Raw genomic sequence first — 24,095 nt, 5'->3', positions numbered from 1 at the left:
GTAGAGCTGTAATCCTCCTCCTGCAACATGTATTTCACTTTGAACATTTACAAAAGGTCTGGGTATTCAAATTTAAAAGTGGTGATACTGGATAAACATATCTGTACATCTTGTGATGTACAGTTAGGACATTGCAAAGTTAAGGCCAGAACAGTAGTTCTCTGTAGAATCCAGGGTAGCACTGCATCAGTAAGTAAGCTTAAAAATATAACAGCTAACTGTCCCATTCCTTTGTTGTTCTTGTTTTCACTCCTTATGGGTGCTTTCTGCATTCCCAAGTGCAAGAGTTCCTGCAATTAGGGAGAAGAGGAGTAGGATTCAGGGATTTAAAATCAATCTAGTTTGAAGATGCGACAAATTTGGATTCTGTGTGAGTTGCTTAGGGAATTGAGGCCAGTGTGTGGTGTGAGCTGATAGTGCTTGCTGGTAATTAGTGTTGAATGGTTTTAGTTCTTTTGGTTCACAAATCTGTTAAGATGGGCTGCTCAGGTTTTTGTTGAATTTTCTGAGCAAAGATTGAGCTGAGTACCTGTATCACACACTCATAATCACTTTGGTTAGTATTTTGATTCTGTAGATATTGGAATCCTTATCAGTATTTGAAATATTGCAGGTGATGTTTCTATTTCCTGCTGCTGTAAGTGAACACTGTTTTAGGTGGCTATTGGATTAGAAAGTCTCACAGCAAAAGGTTCTTGCATTAAAACCTCGCAGGTTTTCTCTGCACAGGACATACCAACAGTTTGCTCATAGCGCTGAGTTTTATTGCCACTATAACATGACTAAAATCACTTCTACTTTTTGCAGCCAGGAGACTGTTTTTAGCTTGGGCCTTAAATGCGCCAGTACACATTTCGGCAAGCTCTAGCTCAGGTTCTTTCTCCCTTGGGGGCAGCTCTGCCAAAGGGACTGCCACCCCACCGTTGCAGTCTGCGGAACTGGATGCTGCTCTCTGACTTCCCAGAGTAGGAAGGCTTCTTATTCTGGAGCCTGCGGGGGGGGGTTGAAGTGAAGAGACATTAAAGGCATCAAGATACCAGGCAAGAGGACAATTTACAAAGGTATTGACAAACCAAGATTTGCTGTAGTGATGACAGATCTGCTGAACCATCTGTGCTGGGAGGGACTGACTCCACGCAGTCTGTTTCAAAGTCTGGACAGGGCTGTTGTATTCTGCATTGGTCAGTGCTTCTACCCAGTTAGACAGGCAACCCCAAAAAGAAGGTGCTCAGAGTTGATATTCCCTCCCCAAAGGAAGAGAGCTTAATCCTGATGAACTTGAAAATGGTTCTTCATATTTTTGGTGCTTTGCTTCTCAAATGGTCTGATTTGAGCTGGTGCTGAGCTGGCCATCCGTAGTCTAGCAAAGACCCTTAGGAAGCATATCATGTTGGGGACTGGCTGGGTTGAAACTGGAGCACTTGGCATCTGTGACACTCCCTGTGGACTGATGCAGCCATAGCTTCATCTTTTCCTAAAGTGGTTCCCTGGATCTTGTAGGGTCTACTGTTGTCTGGGCTCCATAGGTTTGCACCCACAAATCAGACTGCAGTTGTAGCTGAGAGGCATTTTTCTTGCATAAATACTCAGCAGAGTCGGACTCTTGTCTGGTGCTTCCATAAGGAAACTACTGAATCACACCATTAAGCCTGGTGGGAGAGGGAATGAAGGAATTTGAAAACCTTTGGTAGCTGCTTTCAGCTTTACAGGAGAAGGCTGTATGTGACCTTTTGTTGTTAAATCAGGTGCCTGATATGTATTGGAAATGTTAATGGGACATATTACTCTGTGGAAACTGTCCACAGCATTTCTTGTGCCTGCCATGCAAGCCTGTTTCTTGTTTTACAGTTATCTGGTAAGATGTCTTTTGGAGTTTTAAGGTGTTGCATTTAATCTTCTGAAAGGCAGCCCTAAAATATAGCAACTTTTTAATGGAAGCATTAAAAATTCTTCAGACAAAACATCAATATTAGCATCTAAGTGGTGGTGCTGTATGTTTCTTCAGAAATAGCTGATAGGGTTCTGAGTTTACTCTGTTCCCATCGTGGAAGATTTATGGGTTTATAGTTTGTTCCTTTTTCTTTGTACCCAAATGTGCAACCTTTGGTGGGATCATTACAGATCAATGTTGTGACCCTGTCAGGTGCTGTATGTTTAGTAGTGGTTCCCCATGCTTGCTCAGGACAACATCATGTTCTTTCCCTGTTGTGTTACCACCATGCAACTTATGCACTGTGGAGCTAGTAGTAACCCCAGACATCTTAGTTTTTGCCTCATTGTTGCTAGTTGCTTTCAATGCACGCAAAGTGAGCACTGCTCAGAGCCCTGTCCCGCTTACCCTAGTTTTAAATTTGTTGTAGAATTACAGTCGGACGAGGAGGTGTTACGAAGGAGCGATGCACTTCCCTCATAAGAGGGAAGCAGCGCTATGTTTATTGCGGTAAGATAGCGACTTAAAGTTCAGTCATAAATAAGAATGATTTAACGAGATTCGATTGGCAAGGTTCACTTAGTTATTTACTGCATGAAGGACAGGGTCAGATGCATGCTCAACAGAGACCCTCCCGTTGAGTCATGAGGTTCAGAAAGGACCCCCTTGCTTTCTAAACTCCTTCTGAGAGGAGCCTAGGTGCAGCTGGATCCAATCTTAGTCCCAGACTTGGTCAGCGGTTTGTGCCTAAGGGATTATGTGCGCTATTAGTCAGAGATGCATCTCAGCAAAGTTTCGTGAAGTTCGCAAAAGTTCAGCATGCTATTAATCACTTACTGAGGATCTGTCGCAGGTGAGGAATCTCTCAACCTCGAGGAGTAACCTTGAGAGGCGTCCCTGCTCTAAAGGAGGTTCTGCAGTGCAGCCCACTGCCGTGCAGGAGAGCTCAATGGGCTCTGGGCTGCCCCCTATTTATGGGGGGGAGATAACTGACTCATAGTCATACTTGCATGCTAGATGTGTCTTAGTTGGTGCATGCTCAATTAGCCCCTGCATACGTGCTGTTTACAGGGAGGTCAGGTTGAGGGGGAGAAAGCACATTGCAGGGGGAAAGGAGCACACCGTCACAGGAGGGTTAGCCACATGTGTATTTAGTTAAGGACCTGAGCCCAGTGGAGCAGTGTCTCACATCCAGCAAGAAGAATGCTGAATGCAAACTGCCCTGTAGAATTAGTTATGTTCATTGCATATTTAGACAACTTAAGTGGCTGGTTATGATGGTGAAGATGCACAGTGAATTAGGCAAAAATGAAATCTTATTTGATGCTCACTGAGCAATAGAGTGAAGAATGTGCATTACTCATACCAAATAGAGCTGAAGTTATGATATTTGAACTAGCATTCATCTCTGATTTTAAATGAGTTTGTGTGAGATTGAGGTATCAACAAAAAGGGACTGGTGTCTGCTGTGGATTGCTTCCATCCAGCATACTGCATAGACTAAAAATCCTTCAGTAATACACAGCTCAAAGTTTGGTGTGTTGGCAAAAGAAGAAGAGAAGATCTGAGAGAGAATTCTTGTTAAAATTAAAAGCCTTTAAAAAGTGGAGTGAGGAAATGATTTGGAAAGAAATGAACATAAATCAGCATCCAGCATACTGTAAAGAAGACAAAAGAATTACTGTTGCCATTTCATCCTTTGTGTCTTGGGTGAAAACAGTAATTTATTTCCCTGAGACTTCTGAACAACAAAACCTGACAACTGGAAACCACTAAAGAGGTGGGCTTCTGTTTTTAATGAGCACCTTCTGCATCGCAACTTCTGGGGAGAAACCAGAATCTACAGAGCCCTGTGGTGTGTCAGCAAATCTTTTTGTGCATGCACACACGCCTAAATGCACACATACACGTTTTTTCTTCTCTCGCTTTCTCTTAAAAAGGAACACTTTAAAAACAAAGCCTATGGTAGAAATCAGAGCACAACTAAATTGTATCGAAAACAAGGACTTGGGAATCTCAGTGCTGGGCTTGCACAGAATATTGACGGTCCCGTTTCCTCCCTCTTTCTAAACATTTCCTGACCTTGTCAGTTGAAATTCTTTTGAGTCTTGGAAGCTATGAGAGCTGGAGTGGGGTGGTGGGACAGCAAGCAGTATGTGAAGAAAATAGTAGAGTTTCCCAAGCCCTTCTTTCTGAGGACTCAGAAGAAATTACCAAGTTTGTCCATACAGATGAAGGGCATTAGGCAGCATATGGCACTCAGGATTTCTGTTAGAAGAACAGAATTTATGCTGCATTGCAGCCCAGTCCCCCTGTAGTTGCTGGGTGCTTACAGCAGAGACTGGGAAAGCTGCCTGAAGTCTGTGGTTTGCAGCATCAAATAGGAGGAGGAGGAAGGGATGGCCTTGTTATCAGCTGAATGATTGAGAACAAGGTCGTTGCACCTCGCTTCTACTATGTTTCTCCACCCAGCCAATGACAGCAACCTTCCTTTACTTATCTACATGCAAATGCAACCTTGTAGGTCCCAACAAGGGCCAAATTCATTCTCTTAGGGATCCTTTTAGCCTTCTCAGCGAGCACTTTGTTCTGTGTCTCTTCCCTCCCCCCAGTAATTGTGGGCAAGTTAGCTGTAATCGGCATTTCTATATCTGCGTTAAGTAAGACTCTGTCCTTGCTGTCCTGGGAATGGTCCTAAACTCAGTCGTCATCTTATGAGATGAGCCCAGCAGTGTACTATGTTTTGTTACAGCTGTGAGCCCCTACTTGCAGCTGCTTGGAGTTGGCCGAATCAGATTAAGCAGCTCCTTGGGGAAGTGCTGCTTGGTGTCTGTGAGGGAACATTTGTCACTTGACAAGCAGCAAGCTCGCCAGAGTCTCTCGGCTTTGCTTCTGGTGCCTGTTGTTTCTGCAAAAGCTGCTCTGCACTGTCGCAGATCGGATGTTGACCTGTGAGGCTGTTCTCTCCTTTTGGGGTGTGTCCTTTCTTTGCTAATAGATTGGAATATCCAGTATCGGCACCATGGTGGTAGGTCTTGCTATCTTGTGCTTCATCACGTGTTTCAGGTAATTGTGAAGCTAAATCTTTGTCTCCAGCTGTGCCTGGGCTGGTTGGGTGTGTGAGCGGGCATGGCAGTGTCCCAGCGCAAGTCCCTTATGTAGACATCAGTGTACATAAAATGCTTGCTGGTATTACCCATTTGTGAGAGAAAGGAAGAAGCATATGTTGAGACATAACGTTAAGGTAATACTGGCTGCAGCTTCAGATGGGAGCTGGTTCGGCACACAGGCTTAGTGAGTTAAGGTCTGTCTGATGCATCTACGTCCCTGTGTCAACCCAGATATCCCCAGGTCCAGACCTAGTTTATGTTTTTTCCATTTAGGATGTGGCCATTATGTCTTAGTCCTCTAATGACAAGAGCGCTTGTTTCTGTGATGTAGTTTGGCCATCTTGAGTCGTTAAGTCCCTAGTCTTCAAGTTATGCAGTCCTTAGCTTTACAGATGTTTTGGAATCTGTCGTGTGTGCCAGTGGAAGGGAGGGAGATGGGGAGGCATGGGCAATCAGAAGGCAAAGTGACCAGAATTATCTTTTGTCCCAAAATTTGAAATAAAGGGGAGAAGGGAGAGAAATGAGATGCATTTTCATAAAAGCTTTGCTATGACATACAGATACCCTGAATGGAAACAGACTTATTTAAAAAAAAAAAAAAAAAAAAAAGAGAACATGTCTTTGTACCAGGAAAAGGATCTGGGGGATTTTGCAATTTAGCTGTTTCATGGAGAGCTAGAAACAAGGAGGAGAGGAGATTGCCTGGAATGAAAAGAAACCTTAATGTAAAATTCTGTTAAAGTGCGTACTTTGAAATCTTTCAAAGTCCTAGCTGTAACCTGCTTTTTATATGAAATGCCTTTTCAAACCAGAGGGTTTTATGGTGGCACAGGAAGTTAAAGTAGATTGGAGGTTGGTAGTGCCAGTAGATTAAGCTTGGGCTCAGCCCTCCATGGAGAGCCAGAATTCAGTCTCTTGGTGACAATACTGCTGTAAATGAAAAGGCAGCGTACTACCCACCGAGCACGGCTCTCCCGCGCGCTGTAGTGTAAGAATTTAACTGATGCTTTGACAATGCTAAAAATGCATAGTGCTGCAACTGCTAGTTGGGAAGCGTGGGAAGTATTGAGGTGCATAACTTGTAGGCAGATTCTCCTTCTCTTTCTCTTCAGCTTTTGAGGACAGATGTCCCTTCTCTGTGGCTATCCAGTGTTTCTTGTAATGCACAAGTTGTGTGGGCGTTTAGGTGGTTATATTTAAATCAAACCCTATAAACATGGTCCTACTTCTGACCACGTGTATATGAAATAAATAAGGTAAAATCAATGAGAATGTTGGACCCTGAGGCTTAGTTTCTTTTCCTTTCTTGTAAATACAGTGGGTGTGTAACCCCTTCCCTATGTTTTCCAGTATTTGTATGGATCAGGAGCTAACCTTTCATAAAGAGATGTCTCATGGATGCTTGGAATTTAGATGTAATTGCAGCTCAGATCAACACTGTTGGGAGGAAAGTGTCTCAATTATAGGAAAATGATATTGAATATGAATTGATTTATCCCATCTAATATCTCTGCAAGCTAGTATGGTTTAATTCAGGTCCTTCATGAGATCATAGACACTCTCCCACTTGTTGACTTTGAGATGTGCCAGTAGGTCTAACAGAAGACTGCCTTGAATCCTGGCTCGTCCCAGTACCCTGCTGTGCAAGTGCATGGCCTGGAGGAGGGAATTCCAGGACTGATCCCACCGGGAGTCTTGGCAGGCTCAGTAGCCAAAATCTCTTACTGAACACTTCAGTCTCATGTAATGTCCTGCACATGTGGAACCCTCCCTCTTTTGGCTGCTTGGTATTCTTCTGTGCGAAACATGTCTTTTACAGTACCTTACGTTCTCTGTCAATTTGTATGTTAAAAAATAATGTGTGATGTGGCTGTTTAAACAGCCTTGTTGTCTATAGTATTTAATGCCTCAGGAGGAGGCGATAGTAACCAGCTGGCCCACCAGCTGCACTGGTGTGACTGACCCTGCTTTCTTCTGGTTAGCCAGCTGGGACAGCGAAGATGACACCTCAACTCTGATCTGCATTTTCCTGCCAGCCTCAGTGGGGCTCTGTAAGGTGGCACAAGCTGAGTCTCTGGGCTAGGCTATAAACGACTGGCTATTGGGGTTAGTGTCTTGCCCCTTTCCTGCTGGATTTTCATAATTTTGCTGGTGCAGGTACAGAGACTGTTTGCTTAGGTGAGGCCAGGACTTCGAAAAGCAAATCTCTTATTGATGCTGACAGAACCAAGAACTTTCCCCCATCTCTAGCGTGAATGTTGTTTAGCAGAACTTGCTTTGAAATTTTAAGTGTTTGATGCAACATAGTTTTTTGGGGTGGGGGTGGTATCCACATGAAAAAAGACCTAGGAGTTTCATACCTCTGCTGTAATAACTGAAGGGAGGGAAGTGGAGAAAGTAATTTGCAAAGCTACACTTGAAAATCATTCTAGCATAACATCATCATTACAATTATCTGTCAAAAGATTTAGTTCAATTACTTTTTTTAAGCTCTCTTGTCAAGATGGCCTTGCTTGTTTCAGGATTTTGGTACTCCAAGGAGAGGTAAAGGAAAAAATGAATACTAATTCTGTCATTAACTATTTTCAGACAACCTTCACTGAGTATTATTCCTTGCATACTCCTTTAGTTTTTTAGCACTGTTACTCTGGGGAATCAATAGGCATAAAGTGCTCTGGGGACTGTAGAATTCAGGGGGAAAAAAAAATTTCCTATTTATAGCTTACAGTAAGTACAGCAGGGTGAGAGGGTGAAAAATTCAGATGTCGGTAGTAATTTTGAAATAATTGAATAGCAGCATAATTGCTGTCGTGTAAAAGATTATACATGGTTCCTTACATTTTCTTCACACAACAGTAGTCTGGTAGTAAAATTACAAAGGGAGAATATTTGATGTAATAAACTCAAACCGAATGATTTTTAGAGAACTGCGGGACATTGCACTCTCCCTTGCTGCTTTATCATGTAGAGCCAATGTTCAGAGCTGGTCCCTGAGCTGCGGGTGGCTCTGGCCGTGCCAGGGCTGAGCAGCCACGTGGTGCAACGCATCAGGAACGATTCTGCTCTGTTGGCTTCCTGCTTGTCTGTTTATGTGGGTCGTTTTACCTATTTCTGTTTTTTCTTTTTTTCTTTTTTTTAACCTGCTTTAAAATGTTTGGTTAATTCTTTTGGTTTTTACAATTTTTTTTCATGCTGATATAGAAAGCTCTTCTCTTTACCTGAGAATAAGGATCTGATCTAAAGTCTGTATGAAGTCTGTATCGGGTATGGAGATGAATTCCTGGGGTCTAAATACATCAAATCACTGAAAAACCTGTGACTTCAAGTGGTGGCTTCTGTAGCTAAGCATTTATTTGAGGACTCTAGCTTAAAATTAAACATATTATATGTAAGGACTTTAGCTGGGTTCAGATCCATTATAGCTGTTTTTAAATACCCATAAGGAGCCTTAGTTCACTCTGGCTACGTTTTCTTGAATGACCTTGCACTTGTGAATGAAAACAGAATTAGTTCCAGTGATTATATAAAATTCAAACTACAATTTTGAACTATATTTCTCTCTTTTTAAGTATGTAATATAAAGTAGACAGTAAAATTCACAGGAGAGACTCATTTTATCTTTTTAATAAGAATCCTGAGACCTGCATTCATTGACTTCTGAATTTCATTCACCTGTCTTTACTTCATTTTATAGGAGAAATTTCTGGAATAGCATAATTCATTGCAGGAGCTTTTACAGTGTCACCAGTGGGACAATAAGGTTTCTAAGAGAAATTATATGAATAGCCTACTCTTATCTTCTGCTGAATACTGTGAAGTGTGTTTTGTTTTTTTGTTTTGTTTTAACTATGTGGCTGATTTGTGTGAGGCAACTAATTATGGCCAGCGGGGTCTCCTCGTTATAAAAATCTGCTAGATTAGACCCATACTGTTTCACATAAACAGTTAAGTTTTCATTTCTTTTTTCAAAAGCAAAATAATATTTTCCAGTGTCATTTAAAAAAAAACCTTTTATGTGATATTCAGAGAGAAATTATTCATAGACACTTACTTTGAACCATTATGTTTTCCTACCTCTGCATAAAAATGAACCCAGAAGTCACTAGATTAAGCTATTGCCCCATAATGGTTCTTTGAGAAATGTTTAACTGTAGCTGCTGCTTTGTTGTAGCAAAGAGCTGTGATTCAGACTTCATACTATGTTTGCGTTTCAGCTGTCAAAGAAAGTGAAAGATGAAGCCTCTTGTTCTCTTGGTTCTTGTGATCTGTACTGTAGTCAGCATGAATTTGAAGTTCGTGTCAAAGAGAAATTCTGGTAAGTCACAAAAAATATTTTTACTTTTGAATTTGGATTTAGTGCTCATGCAATCAAGTGTTTTAGATGTCTGCTTTTTGTTTTGCATGTATATGTCTTGTTCTCTTCTGCAAAAAAAATGTCATAACCAATACGGTCTGTTTACCAGATGCTACAGGATGAATTTTATCACTGTAAGGTTGTGTTGATGTGACTTCTGATCTCTTAAGCTACTTGAAAATATCCTTAAATTTTATTAAAAAAAAAAAAAGTTGATCTGGTTGGAAACCCACAAAAATACTAATAAAGTTGTCATTGTTTTAATACCGTAACTTGTACTTGCACTAACACATTTTCTTAACTGTGGATGTGGTTCCTGATGACTTCTAAGTCTGGATGATTTTTCTTTAGATTAGAAGGGCATCTTCCAAAAGGTTTTCTAGCCATGTATCTGATCACATGCAGGATAACTGAGAAGAGCTTTCCTGCCTAGATAGGAAAGTTTTGGAGCTTTCTGCCAAAACTCTCGTGTTGTTCTGGCAGTGGGAGGAAACGGGAGTTGGTTTATGTTCACATCTGCTTTTGAAACCCACTAATATTAGCAGAGTAGCTCAGAGAGGCATCCAAGTATTCCTTCCAGAATAGACAGCTGATTCGGGGGGGAATGTTTCGTCTGTAGTCTTGAGAGTTGAGAGTGACCTTTAGTCCCTGCAGCCCTCTTTTCTCAATGGGAACAGATTCATCTGAAACCATTCACCTCTCTGAAGCAAGCTCTGAGTTTGGAGGGAATTTAGGCAGACGAGTAGGTTAGCTCCAGTGTTGCATAGCGCTGTTAATCTGCCAGAGCCTTGTCTATGTGGGAAGATAACCTGATACACTGCTGCAATTCTGAAATAACTCCCATTCTTATTTCACATGTTTGTACAGGGAGGTAGCGTAGCATAGATGTCATACTTTTAAACTTGCTTACTAACCTATTCCACAATAATTTCCATGTGGATACGAACCTAAGGCCATAAAAGTTAGGTGGGGACTAAGTACACTTTTTGATGGCAATGAAATGAGCATTATATACCTTATTAGGTTAATTGTGTATAAACTACACAAGCTTTTTTCTTTAATAATTGAGTTGCTATGCATGTGAGTGTGAGGGCTTATACTGAGCTTCCTGTCCTCAGTGTCTTCAGCCAAGACATTTAGCTGTACAGGCACAAACAGAAGTTACTAATTTAGTTGGTGTGGCCAGTTTTAAGTTTAATTTCTGTATTTCTTGAGAAGGGAAGAAAAAAGGTTATTGTACCATCCATAGTAAGGTTAAGATGCATTTCCCGGGCAAGGAGGGATAGTGTTACTCTTGGAACCACCAGATGTTAGGCTGAATTTTTTCTGCTGGGCTAGGAAGTATAAATGGGTGTTGCTAAATCCAGCTAGTCCACAGCCTTTTGTCATGATTATTGCAGGACCTGAGCCCTCCTCATCCTATGGGGGTGGTTGTGGAGATCGGGATTTGGCTACAGCACGGAGCTTGATCTAAAGTCTACTGACAGCAGTGAAGTGTCGTCCCCACCCCCCCAAAAAACAACAACAACAACAAAAAAACCCCAAAAAACCAACCCCAAAAAACAAAAAACCCCAAACCAAAAAAACCCACTGATTTCACTGGCCTGGATGGGAACCCCTGTGAGATCAGTCATCTGTATAACTAGGCAGCCTTCATTCACTGATGCCAGCCAACATCACCTGGCTGCAAGGAAGGGCCTTTGCATTTCCTTTATCAGAAGTACATATCTGCAGAAGTAAAATGCCTGTGATTATAGCATCTAGCATCATTCAGCTGATATTTTATTTTTAATTATATTTTAGTTAGTTTGTTTATTTATTTTTTTTTAAGCCACTTGCTTTGACTGGCTTTGCAACATGCCTTGTGTTATTGGCAGTAGTTGTTGGTATCAATTCAGGTTGAGTATTGTTAAGAGAAGCACTTCAAAATGTTAGACTGCCTATTGCTAAATATAACTTGCTCTAGTGAACGTTTTCTTTTTTTCTTTGCATTTGTTTGAGTTGGTTTATGAGTATAAGATGAAGGGGAGAAATGCATGTATGGTAAAATTAGAGTTTCTTTGCAAGTACATAATCATGCAGTTGGCTTTTACCTTTCAATATTCATTCTCTCATACATGCTGATTTTAAGTTGCTGTGTGGAGCAAACTATTGTTTTTGTGTTTTTTTTTTCCCCCTTCTTCCACTACATTGTGTGTGAAATGCATTTTCTGTTCCTGTGATTTGATAATTTGACCGCCTCTCTGAAAGGGCTCTTTACACGTGAAGGGCTGTCGCTTGATTGCTTGAAGCTTTCCTGAATGTTGTGTGTTGTCAGAGGATGTTGTGTGAAGGGACAGATGCTCAAGAGGCTTCTGAGCTTTAACTGTTTGTATTGTTGTTTAAATAGAATATCAGAGATGATGGATGCAGCACGCAAATGGTAAAAGATGTGGGGCTGGTATAGAGCGCAGAGGGTGTGGGGAAGAGCGCTGGGGAGTGTGTGTGTGCCCAAATGACACCCTACAGACAAGGGTGTTCAGCAGCACTGCTCTGGTTGGGCGTTGTAGTCTTGGGTCTTGGCCACCAGTATGGGGACATCTAAACTGGTGAGCATCCTTAAAGGGTGAAGGGAAGCTGTACAGGCAGTTATGTAAAGCTGTGCATGGAAAATGCTGACACTGATGATAAAGACAGGTTTGGGTTACTAGGGCAAGAAACCAGCAAAATGAGGGTATGTGTGTCTTCACTGACCTAGGTAGACTGCCACTTTTTCCAAATAACAGCTATAATTATTGCATGAATGACCAGAATTATGATTATTGTTAAATACAAGAATATATATGAAGTTGACTAGCATGTGTATAATATCCCATGATGAAATATATCTTATTTAAAGACTGGGAAGAATCTGAGAGTTACAAGTTGAAGAGAACTTAGGGTGGGCCACTGAGAAGGTGCAGTGTTGTCTTCAACTATTGTGAAGAAATCACAAAAGCTAAGGCAGTGAAATAAGTTAGGAGGGTAAAATGTCCAGAAGAGCTTTATCAGTGAAACTGAAGTTGGCAAAAGGGAATATGAGTTTGGCTAGAAAGGCATCTTCGGGAGCAGGTGGGGGAAAATACTTGTTAGATGTCAAGGAATGGAAACCCAAGGGGAGAAACTGAAGGATGAGAAAAGAGGATGAGAGCTCCAGACAGCAAGTGCAGACAGTGCACAGGGACTGGGCAAGAGGCATTAAAGAGAGATCAGGAGTGGAGGGTCTTAGATGTGAAAAAGAAGGTGGTGAAATGGTGCTCCAGTTGCAGGCATACAATTAAAGCTTGCTTGAGAAACAGTCCTCATGGAAAGAAAAGAGCAAGACTGAAAGAGAAGAGATTTGTCCCATGTCCTTTACTTGCCCTTTGCTCTAGGTACAGATGTCTGTAGAACAGGAATGCATGTGATGGCTACAGATAGGTTTCAGAGTACCTTCCAGTGCTGCAAAAATGACATAAATGCTTGTACCAATACGAACTTGTTTGGCTTTTTCTTGTTTGAGATACTGTGCCAAAATAATTAAAATGGATGAACTAATTTAATTACGCCAATCAAATTGTTCTTTACAGGCAGCAGCTTCCAGATGCTACAGAAGAAATCTGTCTTGTCTACAGAGTAGTGATTGCTGTTTGCGGTGGGAACAGAACAGTTTGCCTTAAGCATCTGTGTGAATATAATGTTGACTTAAGTTTCACAAGCATTTCTTAAGAAGCCTTTTTGAAAGCTGCAGGTCGTCCGTCCTTTTCTTGTGCTTTGAGAAGTGGAACTCGGCAAACAGCTAGTGCTGGGGCTGCAGCCCTACCGATACCCTAGAAAAGTTTTACAAGTGGATGTTAAGCAAAAAAATGGAGGATGTGGGAGCTGTTAGGTTCCCAGCTGATAGGGGGTTTCCTTTTAATCTGATTAAATGACTTATTTTCCCAAGCCCTTTATATGTAGTGCTTTGCACAATTTTAGCAGGAATATAAAACCAATAAAAAATCAGTGCACTTCTTAGCAAAAGATTTTTCAGATTATAGATTGTTTGACTTACTAGACATAATTTCATTCGTGAATAATTGGCGCGGTTTGTTGTTGTATTTATTTGCTGAGCTGAAATACCCCATCCCAGCACTCCTGAGCTCCGAAGGGTATGTCTGCCTTGTGCAGTGGAGCATGGGGCAGACATTGCTGAGTTTCCTATGAGCCTGCTCACTGCAGAACTGGAAGTGGTCTTTCTGCAAGGCAGGGCTTAATTGGCTCAGGCCTGGTGCTAGTATGTCCTCCAGGCCACAGAGCCGGAGTCTCCTCCCCTGTACTGTGGCGGAGGGATGTACCCTGGGCTTCTGCGCCGCCTCCTCCTCTGCTCCCTCTCAGGGCTGCCTGGGAGGCAGTTGTGTGCTCGAGGGGCAAGTGTGCCCCCGAGACCCTCCAGCTGCCTCTGACTGTGGGAGAGAGGGGATTGACTTAGCATCATGCTCTGTTGTGCACAGGCATAGCCAAGTTGTTTTAAATGCTATAATTGATGTTACAGTGGTGGGGACATAGTGCTTTCTTATATTCATTTAAGGCTTACTGACTTCATGTTTCGTGCCTTGCATGTTTCATTGTCTTGCAACAATTTCCTGTGGTCTTCTGTAGAAGTTTCAGGAGACCTTCGCTCCCCTGCTGGTTGTTGCTACACTAGCCTGGGATTTTTCCTCTGCTCCCTTTTGTGAAGCTCAGTCTTCCTGTAATGTTGCCTGATGGTTTTCGCCATGAAAACTATTGCATATACGGAAGTGGAGGTGTGTGTATTTCAGAGGTGACTCGTGGATGTGCTTGGAATGGCTTAGATATCCTGGAGGAGCCTAACTCTCAGAAGTCGATTGCTCTCGTTGGAAGGGGCCCGTGAAGAATTGCAGGATGTGCACTTACAGTTGCTTTTTGCTTTTTGTTGCAATTACATTTGCCTGAAGAGCTGACTTCTGGCCATCCTGTAAAATGCATGGTTGTGAACCCTCCAATTTTCTGAAGCATGAGCAATCTAGGAGAGTTTTTCAGCTTTCTTGTCCTGCAGATAACATGCAAGCATAGAGGAAGTTGGAGCTCGGCAATACTACTTAGTGCACACTGATCACTTGATATATATATATATATATATATATATATATATATATATATTTGGAGCTGAAGATCATAAGTTATTCGCAGCCCCAGCAAACAAAAAAAGTCAAGATCGACCCTGTTCTAAGCTGTCATCAATGAATGAATGTACAGTCTCTCTTACATACAGTCGCTTCTGCTTGCTGGTTTGTGGCTGCCCTCTGTCTGTTCAGTTTGGATGTGTGGGAAACGAGGAGGAGCCAGGCTCGTGGGCTCAGTAGGGTCTCAGGGGGCTGCCAGCAAGCTAGCTGTGAAGCACCGGTAGCGCCTGCACCTCATTATGTGATTCTCAGCCTTGGATTTCTTGTCTCCAGACGGAAAGCGACATTACAGCTAGACAGGCCTATCTGGGTGACAGCTGGCAGTGTTTAGATGTTCTGTTTGCTGGTGGAGAAGAAGGGAGATGCACAGAGGAAAAACAAGAGTGGAAATAATCTGCTAAAGGTTTCGGTTTTTCTTAACGACCTCAACCTGATGTGGTTTAAATATTGATCTTAACTAAAAATTTGAGTGTTTAAATATTGCACTCATTTAAAATGAGCTCATGTATAATTAAAGCAATTAAAATATTGAACTGGTACTTAAAGCTAGATTCCTTTTCCAAAAGGGGAAACTACAGCTGTATCTGGAACAATTTAATTGTGTCCATTTATTTCATTCAAACTGCAGTATATCACAAAGGCAGGATCATTAGGGATAGGGAGAAATAAGAGAAACATGAGACATGCCTTCGTGAGTGAGAACTTTCAACCGTATGCCTTTATTTGGATAATGCTTTTTTCCAAAATGGGACTTTTTCATTGGAAAAAGTTCCTGTATCAAGGTGTCTTAATTTTTTTATTTTTTATGTTTTGTTTTTTTTATTTTTTATTCCAAATGGAAATTTTAAGAGAAACTTTCATTTCAAAATTTCTAGTATGCCTGCTTTAAGGAAGTGAGTCCTAGGTCATGTCTTTACTCTGAGACTGACTGTGCCGAGGGACAGGTAAAGTTGTTCTGGCATGTTTTGTTTTTTCTCATTCATGAAAATATTTTTGGAAGGACTGTCTTACGTAATGTTCAAATGAAAGCATAAATAATACAGCCAGAAGCTTACCCAGAACTCTGCCTTCGAGCTCAGCATGTTTGCTAAAGATTCTCTCTTTACCGAAAAGCCCCACAGTATTGGAATGGCTAAGCGAAAGGCCAGCCCGCCTCTTAGTTTACCTGCTGTTGTAGCACAGATCTGTTGTTGCATCTCCTTGCAATGAATAACATTATTCTGGGGTTGTATGGAAGGCTTGGGAGCAGGCCTTCAAGCTGCCTGGATTTGGGAATGTGGGTTAAGCAGGCGCGTTGTGCACTTTGCTAAATGAAGCCTAGTGGCACAGAAGTAAAAGGGCCGATGTGTCATGCTGTCAGCCTCAGAAGAGGTGGTGTCAGTGGCTTCACTTCTCTGTATTTCTCCTCCTGATGTCAGGAAACCTCTCTGGAATAATTTGGCTCTCCTTTGGAGAACCTGTCCTTTTAAGGAACAGATGAAGGGCTTTATAGGAACTGACTGGATGTTGTCCCCATCAGGGGAGGACCAAGGGCACTGAGGAGATACCTGCAGGTTTTGGTAGGCTTGTGGGAGTAGCAGGGACTATAGCTATTGAAACGTGAGCTTTGTATTAGAAAAAGATTGGCCCAGGAGGCAGAGTTCCTAGGAGCTGGGCGCTGAGAAAATGGTTTCCCTGACAGGCTAACACCACCGGTCAGGCTCTGTCCGCCTTGCCGGGTGGATGATTGTAGTCTGTTTCTCAAGCCCGAGGCTGTTTGGTTAGGAAGGCTTCTAGGTATAAAGCCAGTTTCTTAATTTCATTAACAGCACTTCTAGGGATCTTCATAACAGTAATTTGAGTGGACTCCATATGTATGGTGATTCTTTCTTCTACTACACTTCTTCATCTTCCTCCTAACTGAGCGCTGTGGGAAAATGATTCCCAAGTAGCTCCCATAGAGGGTCAAGCTGTATTTGTGTAAATTAGTACCTCTCTGTTCCCAGTACCCCTTCCTTCTAAGCTGTCCATTAGTAACTCATTTCTTAAATATTTCACTTGCAGCTGTTGAATAATTGAGTGTGCACCCCATAGTAGCATCTGGCGTATGAGCGAGCAGACAGCTGAAGAAAAGGAATGCGTTTCTTGAGCTAGTAAGATCCTTTCCAAACTCAGCATGGCCCCCTTCTCCGTGGGGCAGGCTGCCTCCGCTGGCTCAGGTGGCCTCCGTGTGACCGCTGCGGCAGGGTCTGGCCTGGTTCTGGTCCACATTTGCAGCCAGTTGTGACACAAAGGCAGAGTTAGCAGGGCACAAAGTGACGACCGAAGGCAAGGTTGCATACCCTTGCTGAGCTATTCTGTCCGATCCTGTCTTGCAAGCAACGTGCCCAAGCACTGGGGGCCTGGGGCCTTGCTGGTGTGGAGGGAGCTTGCCTGTGGGCACTGGGTGCTGCAGGCTGCCGAGGCTGGGGGAAGCTTGCTTTCCCATCTCAGATCTTGAGCTCATCGATCACGCGTTCAGGTGCGTGACTTGCTGATGCTGTGGTTGGATGAGTGTTTGTGGTGGCCTTCAAATTTACCCCCTTGCCAGCGCTGGCGATAAAATTCACTGTGCGCCTCACAGTATTGCTCAGGGCAGACAGGCAGAGCCGTCCCCCACTTTCTTCCTTCCCTCAGGAATGTGTATTCTGTGTGTATTTGTTTAAATACCTTGAGCTTCTCCACGGCCGCTCGTTCCCCAGCGCAGTCGGGCAGCAGCTACGTCTGCGTGTGTTTTGTGCAGGAGAGCGGTTGCTGGCTCTCGTGGCTCTGTGCAACCTCTCTAGGGCCACAAGCCGCTTGCTGCGTTCCACAGGAAAGTGGTCGGCTTGCAAAGAGTGGTTAGATGTTTTATTTCAAGCCTTTCTCTGGAAAAGGACAGATGTGCCCAAAAGCTGTGTTTGTTCCCAGTTGTGTCTCTGACTCTCTGTGGGATCCATAGCATCTAAGCCTAAGTTCAAAAAATGTCTGTTCAGTTTGGGACATCTGTTGGTAACACAGAGGCTCGGAGGTCACTTAGAGGGTGTGGACCTATATAAGCTATAGGGAATTTGTGATTTGATGGCCTAACTTTGGGATATCCGGCTCAAGTACAGTTCTAAAATATGATTGGATTTGGATAATTTGAGTGCACATTTAAGGCAGGTTTTGCGGACTGCTGTATATATTTAGAGGTGTAAATGGGACTCCTTAAACTGAACAAAGGATGACTATTAATACACATTCTCATATTTCTGTCCACTGAATTTACTTTCTGAACCTTGCTTGCCGTTTGAAGTGCACTTCAGTTTTAAATTGTTAGACCCTGTGATGCCTTGTATCACGAGCTTCCCTTTTTTTTTTTTTTTTTTTAAATTATTTTTGCCATGAATGTAGCTGTGAAAGCAATAAGCAGTAGAATTAAGAGGTAGGAGACATGGGTATCATTATGGAAAACAGTGATTGAAAGGAGAAATAAGAAAATGCTTTGGTTTTGGCTATTTTTCACCATTTAAGTTTGGAGAACTTGTTTTTACATATCGTAAAGGAAACATCAGAGGTTCCCACTTGAAGTAGTGCAGGTTTAAGTGTTTCGAGCTGTTGACCTGGGAGGTAAGAAGGAATTCTCTAGTACAGTGTACATACGCGCAAGCATTAGTGTATAGACCTGCATGAGATTGTTGCAGTGCCTCTTATTACTTGCTAAAGTAGGAATGATTACCTGTCTGTGAGTTGAAAGCAAAATTGATCCAAGCTCCCATGTTGCCTCTAGGGTGTACATTTTATCATTTTATTAATCTCTAACCCTTTCAAGTCCAATCAATTCTTTCTTATAAGAAGCATGACTAGTACTAATAATGTGCCAATATGAAAACATACAGTGATCTGGAGATAGACAGGAAAGGTTTGTGATCAAAGAACTGTGTTTTGTTTTCAGTGCTCCACCAGTGAAGACAGAGACTTAGATAAAAGTTAATTTTTGTACCCACGTGCTTTGCTCTTCCAAGATGTGGTGACCAGGCTGTTCCTGCCGTGTTAGCCTGACAGCTTCTGCCGTCAGGTCCTTCTCACTTGCCCTCCTATGTGGGTCCTAGTTCAAGGCAGGAAGGGAGGCTGCGTGAGGATATTTCTGTTAGCTTGACTTTTTTTCTGCTTGGTTTAAACTTCCTTCGCCTTTGAGATTCACAAAACTCAAAATGCTCTGTTGCATATGACCTGTGGAAACTCACTCTCAGTCACTTTTTAAAAGAGGAGAAGGAATTTTGATGCTTAAAAGTGAAGACAGGTGCAGTGGATCTTTGCTTTGCATCTTTGAGGGGTCACTATACCTTAAAAAGAGATCTCTTGAGATTTCTGCATCCGTTACTCCAGATGTAAAATTAAATAGTAATGAAATACTTAGGAGAACGTTTCTCCTGTAAGCTGTAAGCTTTATTCAGTGGTTATTAATAAAGAAATTGGAGACAAAAGCTGTATTTAACATGAATCTTTTATTATCTGGGTGTCTCCCTTTCTTTTGCTAGAAAAAAAGTGGGAGTAAGGGGAATCTGCACTGGACTCTGACTGCTAACAGCCTGCCTAACAACAGTCTGGAGCAGAATGTTTCAGGGAGAGAAAGGCACATTTCAGGGCAAGTCTCTGGAAAGACTCAGTTCCCATACAGTTAACAGACCTAAACCAGGGCAGAATAAATAATCTGAAGTTCCCAAGTTCCTTTCTAAAGTTTAAAGTACAATATTTTGTATGTCGGTCTTGCTTGTGTCTGGGGGACGTACCACTGCTTTGGCATCCAGTAATTGTGTGTACAGTTTAAAGATCTGTGACGGCTATGTAGTGGCAGCCTTGAACCCTGATGGAAGTAATATTTTTGTGCTTTCAGTATTCTAATGCTACCTTGTTATTTTGGTGTTTTTTTTAATATCTCATGGAACTATTTGGTGTTTAGAGTAAGCATCTGCCGCCATAATAATTAATACAAGTGCTTTTTGTCTCTAGTATTTGAATCATGGTTATTCCCATTTTACAGATGATAGAAAATCAGGGATGGAGTTGAAGGGATGTGCAAGTTGTTCTGCAAACTACAGGTGATGTGGGGAATAAACCATCTCCTGAGTCCTGCTCAGTACAAAAGTCAGGGAAGATGCAATTAAAAAGTTTCCCTGACTTCTGCTGTATTGCTGACACCTTAGGCAAGGATGAGGAAACCACTACTATCTCCCAGAGAAGTTTTGAGGCTAAATAGGCACGTGGGTAGAATGTGCTTTGATGTCCTTTGATACATGTGCTGGGGAAAACTGTTTGCAATTTATGTTATTTTTCAGTGGAAGGTAGCAAGATGTGCCTCTGCTAAAAATAGAGGAGGAAGAGGGAGCTTCTGCTATACCTGGCTTTCTACAGTAGTTTTAGGCTAAGAGCTTTTGCTTTGAGCATTTCAAGTCTCTTTTGTACGTATCAGCTGTAGGCTCTCCTCCCGGTTTATAAAGGGGGACATAGGAGGGAAACACTTTTAAGGCTGTAAAATGGCTTATTGAATACCTGAGGGACCAACAGCTTTGGAGAAGCCGATCAAGTCTCTTGGGTAATTAAGTTTGCAAAAACCTGCATACACACTTACTCCTCTGACCTAAAGAACCTTTGCAACTGTGAAAAACTGCAACAACTCTACAGGTAGTCTGCTGCGTTTGAGCCTTTCTGGGCTGCATCTCTGCTTACCCAGGAGCTGCCTTTGGATTCTTAGCAGTACCAGAAACTGGAATTCTGTGACCTGTGCGAATGCCTTAAAACAGCTTTATCCAAAGACACCTCAGTGTATAGTCTAACCTGATGTTACTTAAAGAAATGCTGGTCCTTTCATCCTGCTGTACAAATACATATAAAAATTTGAGTGCAGAATAGTTTCAGAGATTCTTTTTTAATTTGGGAGTTCATGGATTTTGTCTGGTGCATTGCAGGTAGAACTGAGTTAGTATTTACAAAGACTGATATGTTAATTATAGCAAATCAGATTTTTCATGAGATGACAGGAATTGTGCGTTCTTGGGTTTAAGTATTAAGTTTTTGTTTTGCTGATGCACTTTGTGATCCTAAGGTTATTTGGATCAATGTGCAAAGCTACTTCACGAATGCTTCACGCTGCCTTATATGTTCAGCAAAATATATATGCGTGTGGGCCTGGAAGGGGAAGAGTAATGTAAAATGGAGACTTTATGGTGTCTCCGAGCTAACAGTAAAACACAGAAATATAGTCACATTCTGCCAAATAGGACTGATCAGAATTTCTTTTTCAGCAACACAGTTTCATTTTGAGCAATAAATTCCCTGATATAAATACATTTAATAAGCAATGCAAAAGTCCTGGAACATGAATCAAAGGTAGGGTTATTCCTCTGCCCTGTTTCTCTGGGGCATTCAAGAGTTGTGGCTGAAAGCTGGGTTTTTAGGGTCTTTGATATCATCTGTAGGATGAAGCAGCTGGAAGACTTTTGAGCAGGCAGCTCGCATAGTGGTTGGGACTATACGGTTTCTGGGTTTCCCTCCTGCAAAGCCGTTGACCATACCAAGTCTCCCAGGTTGCCTATGGAGGGAATAAATCTCCAAGAGCATCATCCCAACAAGAGGTCTGAAAGCTGAGAGGGCTTCAGAGAGAGTCAGGTTTCCCAGGCTTCCTCAGCTCCCAGACTGGTGCTGGGGTCTGCGGCCATCAGCACTGCTCTCCTTCAGGTCTTCTCAGGGAAGGGGGACCATTTTCTGGACGCGCAGTCTGTCCCTCTCTAGTTGCAGGTCCCTACTGCGAAGCATGTTTTGTTCAGGAAATACACCAACTTTTAAGTGTTTCTGAAACCGATTTATTCTAGAACTTTTGATTTGGAACAACAAACTTGAAACAGAAAACAAAATACTGTAGATCTGATATTTTGAATCTATTTCGTATTTCCTATGTGACCTTGAAAGTCGTCTTGTCCCATTGTATAAAGTCAGAGAGGCCTGAATAGTGGTGTGCTTATAGACAAAGGTTCAAAAATGTGGAAAGAAATTAGGATGTATATCACTAATGACATTTTGGATGTAATATTTCCATTCAAAATGACATCTGTAATTTTAGGCAAATTGGGGGACTATGCTGGAAACTATGCTTAGGAATGGAGCTTCTCGGCTTTATTGGAGCAGACTGAAAACTGAAGCTTTTTGCCTGAATTCTGATTTAGGTCAACATAACTCATATTCGCAGTGACTTTGCAACATTATTTACAGCATTATGCTTTTTTTCATCTGGATTTGGGTGATTAAATCTGCTCCTTACTGTTCAGTGTTTATTGCAAATGGTTTTGTTCCAACTGCTAAACGTGCCTCTGACTTAGTGAACCAGAGATGAAACCTAAAGTCAGCCACCTGGGGTGCCAGGCTGCCAGGATTGTGGGCCTTAAACAGGGAATGTGTAAAAGCTCAACTGACTGAGAACGGATCTTTATTAAATCCTATTTTAGAAATGTATACAAATGAACTGTTGTTTGCTGCCTTTCATAAAGAGCTGGGTTGCTGGCTTTCTCTGAAAGACACAGATCCTATGTGAACACTTGCTTGAAGTGTCTTGCAGGACTTGCTTTACCCTGCAGTGAGGAAGACTGTAGAAGTCCCTTGATGTGTTAGAGTAGTTAGTCCCCTTCTTTCGGAACAATTTCCTTTGTTTCCAAAGTGAAATGCTGGATACTTTGGTCATGAGGGCTCTTTGTACTGGAAAAATGCAAATTCAGCAATGTGACTATCAAATGGCTTGGTAATGTCAACTCAGGTCAAAATTTTACATTGTCTCTTGTTGGTGTATAAATAAGAGCATCCTCAAGACCAGCAAGTGCTTCACTTGCTGGTGGGACTGTTGGGTAAAAGCTCTTCTTTTAATAGTTTTATTGCTATGATTAGAGTTGGCATGTTTTTGAGGTTTGTGCAAGGCAAGTGCATCCTTTCCTCCATGTAGGTTTGCCCTTTCAGAATCACAACCTATAATATACTTGTAAAAAATCAGATCTGCTTTAATGATTTTATTGTGCACATGAAGGTTGTGCATTATCAATGTAATTACTGGGATAATTTAATAGTTCTTTTATGCGTTACTATAGTGCTTTCCAACTGGGAGCTGTAAAAGGTAATTTTGATCTCCTTAAACTTTGTTTAGATTATTAAGAAGTATTTTTTAGTGGCAAGAGAGGGAATTCTATTTTTGCATAATCCAATAGCCTCTTATGGCTCTCCTTATTAAAATCACATCAGTCAGATAAGGGATGAGATGGGAGCAGTCATCTTGCTAAATGTTCAGTGATTCTTTAGCATGCAGCGTCCGACGATGGTGATCCCCAGCTGCGGAGCTGTGCAGCATTTGGTGATACTCAGCATCAGATTTTTCCAAGTGACTTGGGGGTGAGAGTAAGTAAGGCCGTCAGAGGTCTTGTATTACCGGCTCTTCCAGGCCGTCCTCTGAGGCTGTCCTAGAGGTATCTTGATACCCCAGACAGTCTGGAGAGATGGAGTGAGCTGAGCTACCTCCCTGGTAGGAGGTTTCGCTGCCGGCCGTTGTTGCCCATCTCTGCTGCATGGGAAGTGGGGGTGCAGCTCCTGCGCTGTGCGGTCCTGGTAGGCGGCTGCTGGAGCTCGCGTCCCACTTGGTGGGACTAAGGAATTGACCTGGGCTGTGTCATGTTCCCCTTTTTTTCTTTGAGAAATTTTCATTAGAATAGGCTCTTCCATAATATGTCAGGAGAATTAACCGGAGGAAGCTTCTGTGTAATGTGAGAGATGGGCTCATTAATTGCTTAAAAATTAGGCAGTCTCCATCTGAGTAATCGGTTGTTAGCTGGCTGGCCTTCTGCAGTCAGAGAAGTAGCTCATTAGCAGAATACACACAGATGGTTCTGTGCTCCGAGGTATTTAAAATACACAGGCAGAGAGCTATATTAATAAGGCAAACCTGTCCTTAGTCTCCACGACCGAGTTTGCTACAAACAGCAGAGGGAACAGTGTAGCTTGGTAAATATCATTAGGTAAAGGCATTTTCATAAATTTATTTAGTTTTCACATTTCTCTGCAGATAACAGATTATGATAAATACAGTAATTTAGTGTTTCTGGAAAAATTATATTGCAAGAACAGTCTTACAATAACTATTTCATTTATTCAGTAACTCATTTACCCATATAATTGCCTAGAGGGAGAGATTTATTCAGAGACTAATACAGTAATGTTTATTTGGAATACATACGTAGTTTTTCTGCTTTTTCTTCTTTCTCACATGATGTTTTTCTATATGCACTATTAGTGGTTTATCCAAAATAAGACACTTTCACTGCTGAATGAGCTGGATTCCTTCTGCAAGTGCTTGTGGATGACAAAATAAGAAATCACCCACCAGGGAAGAGGGAAAATGCTGAGTCCGTAGCCCACAGCAGTGCGAGGAGGGGGGAAGATTTCCTCTTTTTCCACTCTGCATCGTGTGAGCCAGGGCTGAGCCCGAGCCCCTCTGGCACCACGGC

At 42.1% G+C, this 24,095-nt stretch overlaps 1 protein-coding gene across 2 annotated transcripts in view; it reads left to right on the top strand.

Annotated features, from left to right (window-relative positions):
- The window catches only part of IL1RAPL2 (interleukin 1 receptor accessory protein like 2), a 405,544-nt gene that overhangs the window by 4,897 nt on the left and 376,552 nt on the right, over positions 1 to 24,095 (top strand). The window contains exon 2 of one of the 2 annotated variants that reach the window (XM_013946318.2): positions 9,255 to 9,355. In XM_013946318.2, coding sequence (XP_013801772.1) covers positions 9,274 to 9,355 — 82 coding nt within the window. In that variant the 5' untranslated portion in view covers positions 9,255 to 9,273. Of the gene's footprint in view, positions 1 to 9,254; positions 9,356 to 24,095 lie in introns of those variants that run through there. The other variant, XM_067304228.1, reaches the window with a different exon arrangement.

Source organism: Apteryx mantelli, chromosome 13, assembly GCF_036417845.1.
Source record: "Apteryx mantelli isolate bAptMan1 chromosome 13, bAptMan1.hap1, whole genome shotgun sequence".
Classification (NCBI taxonomy): domain Eukaryota; kingdom Metazoa; phylum Chordata; class Aves; order Apterygiformes; family Apterygidae; genus Apteryx; species Apteryx mantelli.
The sequence above is the reverse complement of the archived record's forward strand: the minus strand, read 5'-3'. Positions and strand labels throughout refer to the sequence as shown.